Source organism: Saprolegnia parasitica (assembly GCF_000151545.1).
Source record: "Saprolegnia parasitica CBS 223.65 unplaced genomic scaffold supercont2.153, whole genome shotgun sequence".
Classification (NCBI taxonomy): domain Eukaryota; phylum Oomycota; class Saprolegniomycetes; order Saprolegniales; family Saprolegniaceae; genus Saprolegnia; species Saprolegnia parasitica.
The window spans coordinates 18,143-24,612 of record NW_012156547.1 but is presented as its reverse complement, the minus strand read 5'-3'; the positions used below and the strand labels follow the sequence as shown (position 1 = coordinate 24,612).

General features: G+C 55.3%; 1 protein-coding gene across 1 annotated transcript; it reads right to left on the bottom strand.

The window, feature by feature from the left end:
- Positions 1–2,555: 2,555 nt before the first annotated feature.
- SPRG_21400 (hypothetical protein) lies at positions 2,556–4,410 on the bottom strand (the record flags this gene model as incomplete). Its single annotated transcript, XM_012354291.1, has 11 exons — positions 2,556–2,903; positions 2,966–3,224; positions 3,279–3,286; positions 3,332–3,356; positions 3,404–3,530; positions 3,585–3,684; positions 3,733–3,837; positions 3,887–4,136; positions 4,189–4,196; positions 4,242–4,266; positions 4,322–4,410. 11 exons carry the CDS (start codon positions 4,408–4,410, stop codon positions 2,556–2,558), a joined length of 1,344 nt encoding a protein of 447 aa, XP_012209681.1.
- Positions 4,411–6,470: the final 2,060 nt, after the last annotated feature.

Genomic DNA, 6,470 nt, shown 5'->3' with positions numbered 1-6,470 from the left:
CCTCTGCGCTTGCCGCGCCCGGAAGAGCTCCGCCTCGTACACCGTCCGTGGCTTCATCTGCTTCACATGAGACCCCATGGTATGGTACTAGAGGGCGTCCTTGTCATGACGATCGTCTTCGCGCGCTTCCGCTGCCCGGATATTTAGCTGTCGAAGCTGCTTCGCGCGCTTCAGCTGTCCCGAAATCGAGACGTGCTCAAAGGCTCTATTATGTGCGTCTTTGACGCACTAAAAATTGTACCCCGGATAAGTGCGTCGTACTTAATTTATACAAAATCAAGTATAATGTCCATCATGTGACAGCACTTCACAGGGACTGCTAAATCGCACTTCACAGGACATGCTCTGCGCGATGCGATTGGCCGAGACCAATGAAACTGCGTTTCATTTGTCAGAAAATCTGGAATTATGACCAATGGGTTGGCCGGATTGAGACACGACACGCCAAATTAATCCCCTGGGATGCTGGTACACCACGTAAACGTTCCTACCAGGATAATAATACAATGGAATGGACGCATCCAGTCAGCAGCACTGCGGACCGTGTCGACAAAAAAAGAGCGCGTCCATGGAAGCATCTGCGAGCGACAATGTTAGGAATGCGACGAGCGGTAATTTTGTACATTGATGGGACCGCGGCGTGAAGGGTTTGAACTCGCAACGAATCGCTGCGTTCGCAGCTCCAACGACTATAAACGACTGTCGACTTGTTTTGCTGTCGATTTCGCTGAAAAGCGCCGTCCGAGCGGCGTGGTGCAAGGCTAATTTTTGGTTTGGTTGGTGTCTCGCCTGCCTTTGTACACATCGAGTACATGATGCTTCAGGCTAGTAGCTCTTCTTGAATGGCCGACTGTAGCGATCTACATTAGCAGGAAGATCAATTGCATGCAAGTACCATGGCGTTTTCCTGTGATCTCGATATCTCGCGTGGCCATGTGGCGGGCTCCTGTGAGAGAAAACGATGCATGACCTGAGTTGAGTACAGATCTTTGCAGGGGGTCGTACCGTCGTCCAGTGTTGCTGTTGTTGTTGTTGTTGTTGTTGTTGAAGTGGTTCGTCTATTGAAATAGTAGATAACCTTGAACTGGATTAACTAGATAAAACAATCTCGGACTTTCCCGCTGTGTACACTCGGTTGAGAGACGTGGTCTAGGCCGACGAAGACTGGAGCGCGTCCCGCGGACAAGATGCCGGTGCAGCCATTCGCGCTGCGCGTGAAGCCAGAGAAGCCAAAGGAGATCGTGCTCGGTCTTTTAAACGGGGCGAGTGCAGTTGAGCGACCCGTGCCGCCTTGACAGCAATCGTCCATGGACTTGGCTATGATTGGTCTGCGCGAGAGACGCGATCGTTCCGGACTCGCCAAACCTTGGACCAGACGCAGGCGCGGAGCACGGGCCGGAGGTAGTGGAACGCGGCTTGGTGCATGTTGGAGGCCGTCTGGGGCGTCGAGACGAGGTACCCTGAGCGTCGTCGGCAAGACCACGCCTTAGGGGTCGGTGACCGCGTGAAGCGTGGTCCACACGTCCTAGATGAAGTCGCAGGCTGCGAGGAAGTGGTGGTACGCTCGTGCGCGGGGCAGAAGAGGCACGCTTGGTCGGCCCTGTCGAGCTCGTCCAAATGGGCGCGATGCTTGACCGCGCGGAGCACCACTTGGTAGACACAGTCGGCGTACTAAAGTAAGAGTAGTTGTAGTTGTTTCTGTGGATCTTGTAACGAGATAATAACATTCTGTGCCATGTTCCTTTTCGAACGCAGCTCCTCGGACTCGAGGGGTAGGGCTCACCTACCCTCGTCTCGGCTTCTTGTGCAACGCATGGTGGCATTCTGATTTCCTACCGTATGTTGGCGGTCCATGCATTGATTAACTGCGTGCTTCACCGCGTCGCCTGTCGCAACCAAAGGTGACCTCGAAAAAGAAAAGGTAGAGCCTCAACAGCAGAGACCTATTCGTGCGTGAGAACTCATGTGGCAAGAATGCTCCGTTGCTTCCACGACCACTTCCAGTGGCGCGCCGCGAGAGCACATCGTCCAGTCCGTGGCACGTACTCGAGTTGTCACATCTAAAACGGGCGCTAGTAAATCGCTGCACGCGGTTCTGCAAGGCTGCATTCGACGTTGGTGCAGAGCAGCGGTGTAGCAACCCGGCTTGGGAGCACGAGCGTCATGTCGCACCGACTGACCATCGAGAGCTCCTACACTGCAAGCATGACTGAAACCTTTGCGCCAAGTTGCTTGCTTGAGAATGTAGACATATGTGGACCTTGTAATACCTTTTGCCGCCTTCTAGCACAAGTGTGCGAGGTGCATACTTTGGCTGGTACAGGACAGTGCATGGACGTTGAAGCAGCGATTCGGGTGTCTCAACACACGCGTGGTTTTGGCACACTGCGCTACTGCCGGTCCATTCAAAGGGATTGTTGGCAGTCGAGACAACCACTGTAGAGCATAGGACCGCAGTCGTCGACCGCCCATGCCTCGCAACCACCAGCAACACACGTCCTGTTGTGTTGTAACCGTTGATGTACAGGGCACACGGGCTCCGATTAGACGACGACTTAGGCAGTGTCGAGCTCGTCGATTTCGTTCTCATCGTCGACGTTGGGCGTGTTGCTTTGCGGGCTCTCGAGGACGCGCTTCCGAGGTACCTTGAGCAGCACGGTGGTCCGGTGCTCGAGCGCCGAGCTGCGTTGCGACTCGACTTGGAACGCCGGCGACTGGAGCGTGCCTACAATGCGCGCGAGGACGTCGACGCCGTCGCGGGCCTCGGCGTGGCGCAGCTGAAAGAGGTACACGCGGAGCACGTGGCGCGTCGCGCGCTTGGTCAAGCTCGCACTGCCCTTCCAGCTGTACGGCCAAAAGTGCTTGGATCGTTTGTTGGCGTTGAGAACATACACCTCGCTCGACTACAACAGGAGAAAATATTTTTTGTCAACGAGCCCAATAATGTACACAGGAAGAAAAGTACCGGAAACGGCAGGGGTGCGCCCGCGGGGACCCCGAGAAACCACTCGGACTGCATCGCATTAGGTCGAATCGTGTTGGCCTCGAGGTACCGGAGTGGCATCTCCATCGCCACTTCGAGCTCCTTCATCGGCAGCTCTTCAAACCGAGCGTACACAGCGTACTGGTGCACGGGTGCCGCATTCAAAAATGCCACGTGGATATGAATCGGTCCACCGCACATGGATTGCGTCGCGTGGCCACCACAGCAGTGCGGAAAGCATCTACACCAGCATCGATATCCACGTCGTCTTACAAGAGTCGTCCACGTTGCGTACCGAAGCTCCTACAACAGCTCGTCGATTCCAATCCAACGAAGAATCGGGCGTACCTTGCGGCCGTTGGTCTTGTTGCCACTAAGAAAGAGTGTGTGTAAGGTAATCAGGGGTAGGGTTGCACCCACCGCGAGTACACCGTGCGAAAGAGATCACCGGGACAGTCACACCCCTGGAACTCGAACGCCGAGACGCCGGTCGTCGGCAGCAGTTGCACTGTCTCGTCCGTCTCGGTCGCCATGGCCTTGAGCCGTGCTACGCAGCAGCGCAAGGTAGCATAATATGACGTCAAAGACAAAGGAGACACACTGGTGCGGCTCTCGGCCGCGCGGCGCGCCGACGTGATGGTGAACGGCGAGCTGCGTGCGAGCCCCACGACAACGTTGTCGGTCGCGCGACGGATGTATACCTAATGGCCCAATAGAAATCATATTGTCATCTCTCGTGTAGACAGCACCGTGAGCACGTGCGTTGCGGCGCGGTCGACCTTGCTCGCGCTGCCCTTCCATCCATAATGCCACTCGTCCTCGAGCGCACTGCGATTGACGAAAAACGTGGCCGGCTACGAAGATGAAGGATCTCTTCACACAGATCGGGCGCTTGTTGCGTACCATGGGCGCGTGAGCGTCGCGATGGCACCGCATCCACATGCCACGCATGTTGCCGGGTTGGCGGAGGTCGCCGTCGACCACCTCGAGCGGGCTCCCGATCGCGAGCTCGGTCGTCGACGAGCTCTCAAAGCGTCCAAAGGCTTCAAATGCCACCGCTTCTTCGGTGCTGTACTCGCCGCCCACCTGCACGACGAGCGACGTGCCGCACGATCGCCGGGTCGTGTGCTGCGGGCAGCAGTGTGGAAAGCACCTGCGTCGCGCGGTTAGCCGCTGCCATATAGACTACTGGTTGGAGGTCGTACTTGATGACCTACTGCACCGTGAGCACACGGTGCATCGGCGCACCGCAGTTTACCTTTTGGCCGTCGGGTTTGTTGTGGCTGCCATCGCGTGGCACGCTGTGAGGCGAGAAGGCGACGAGGAGGAGGGTCGTACCGCTGGTAGCTGCTCGCGAAGAGGAGGCCGCAGATCGAGCACGCCTGGAAGGTGCAGAAGAGGCGCTCGGACAGCGTCCGCAGAGCCATCGATGCCACTCGCTATGACAACTTGTTGGGTCCGACAGATTTGGCCACGACGCGGGATTTAATTTTGACCATTTTTAATCCTAGTGCCGTTTCCAGAAATGGGATCAAGGTACTTTTGTCCCAGCGTAAAACACCAGAATAATGGGTTTTGTCGTACGCACAATCGATGTGGGCATCGCGATCCTTAACAGCACGTCAACAAGCAGTCTTTATGAGCGCGGGCGCATCGATGCACACTTGGCCTGTATCAAGTAGTGTCGTGGAGTCGTCTTGTGCGCGATTGCTACACAGCGCACCGAGCGCGGGCGATTACACTGCACGCAAGATTGCGTGATCGTTGGGTTATTCCATGCGCAGTGGGAAAATGGGAAATACGGTTTGCCCCAGGTATATTAAAATGTGTCAACATATTGACCATTTTATTTTAAATCTGTTGTTCCGCAGCGGAACGGCCGAGCCATTCCTTTGAAACGTTGGGACAAGACGGGGATCAAAGGAGTCTTTCCCGCTGACCAGACGTCAGCAGCATCCAAACAAACGCACGGTGCAAGACCAAGCAAGAGCTCTTCGATGGGGTTCAGCAAGATCTCGTCACGGGATTGGTGCAAATTCACTTCATCGCCCAAGAAACAGAGGAGAGATTCCTTTGGTTTGAGTTCAACAGTTGCCTATTGCTTTGGCTGGGCACTGCCACGTGTTTCATGATCTCAGTATCCGGCTCATCCGGGCCTTATCGCAATCCAAGAGAACGTTAACGAGGTCCGAGCATGCGCTCCTCCGGCGTCGAGCAGGAGATTCTGGCGTCGATTGAGCGCGATGTCTACGGGCCCTGTGTTGTGTGATGCGATATTGCGGTAGTCCGCCCCGCTGTGGACAGCCACCATGTGTGTGCACGGTGTCATGATTGATACAAACCACCGGATCGACAAGGAAACACGCCGCTTTGGTGGACGTTTGTTTGGTCATTCGTTGTCGTAATCGTGTGGACGACGTAAATATCGTGATCAATACTAATCTGTCATTGTTGGATTATCCAAAACTGATGCACTATAGATTCTGTCATGCCAGTGGTGGGCGAGGCGGGTTAGTTATTTGACTGACGCTACCAATTTGGAGATGGCCTGAGCTGGCTTGCTCTGCGCCTCGATCTTGGATCTTGTAACGTGTGCGATCTTGGAACCGGACTTCTAGATTGCTCGGCCTTGCACGGAACACCTCTTCCACTTCTTGGAAACGGCCCCAACACAGTTGTGCATTTTTCCTGGTAGGAACGTTTACGTGGTGTACCAGCATCCCAGGGGATTAATTCGGCGTGTCGTGTCTCAATCCGGCCAACCCATTGGCTATAATTCCAGATTTGTTGTCCAATGACACGCAGTTTCATTGGTCTTAGCCAATCGCATCGCGCGAAACATGTCCTGTCAAGTGCGATATTGCTGTCCCTGTTAAGTGCTGTCACATGATGGACATTATACTTGATTTTGTATAAATTAAGTACGACGTACTTATCAGGGTACAAGGCGCCATCACAGCCGCACCTAATGGAGCTCTCACCGCGCTTTGACAGTTACGCGCCGAGACGACCGTCATGGCAAGGACGCCCTCTAGTACCATGGGGCCGCATGGGAAGCAGGTAAAGCCACGAACGGTGTACGAGGCGGAGCTCTTCCGGGAGCGGCAAGCGCAGAGGATGCAAGAGACCCGAAGGATGGCAAGACTCGCGAAGCGTTCGCAACCCGCCGCAGCAACCCCATCGACGGAGGCCAACTCGACTCATGACGAAGGCATCAAAAATGCTCTGGAAGAAAGAGATGACCGAGGTGCGATGCCACATTGAAGACTGCAGCAAGCGACGACGCCGCGTTGGCCCGGAAAAGTCTGCGCACCGTAGCGCAGCGAAGGTCGCGCGTTGACTTTTGTCTAGGCCAACGCGCCGTCGTCGCAAATACCGGTAAACAATGCTCCGCATTCAAAAGTTCAACTGTGGCACGTAGGTCCTGACGCTAACGAGCCTTGAGGGCCTTGACAGCTTCCATCGCCGGCAGCTGCGCCGCCTTCTA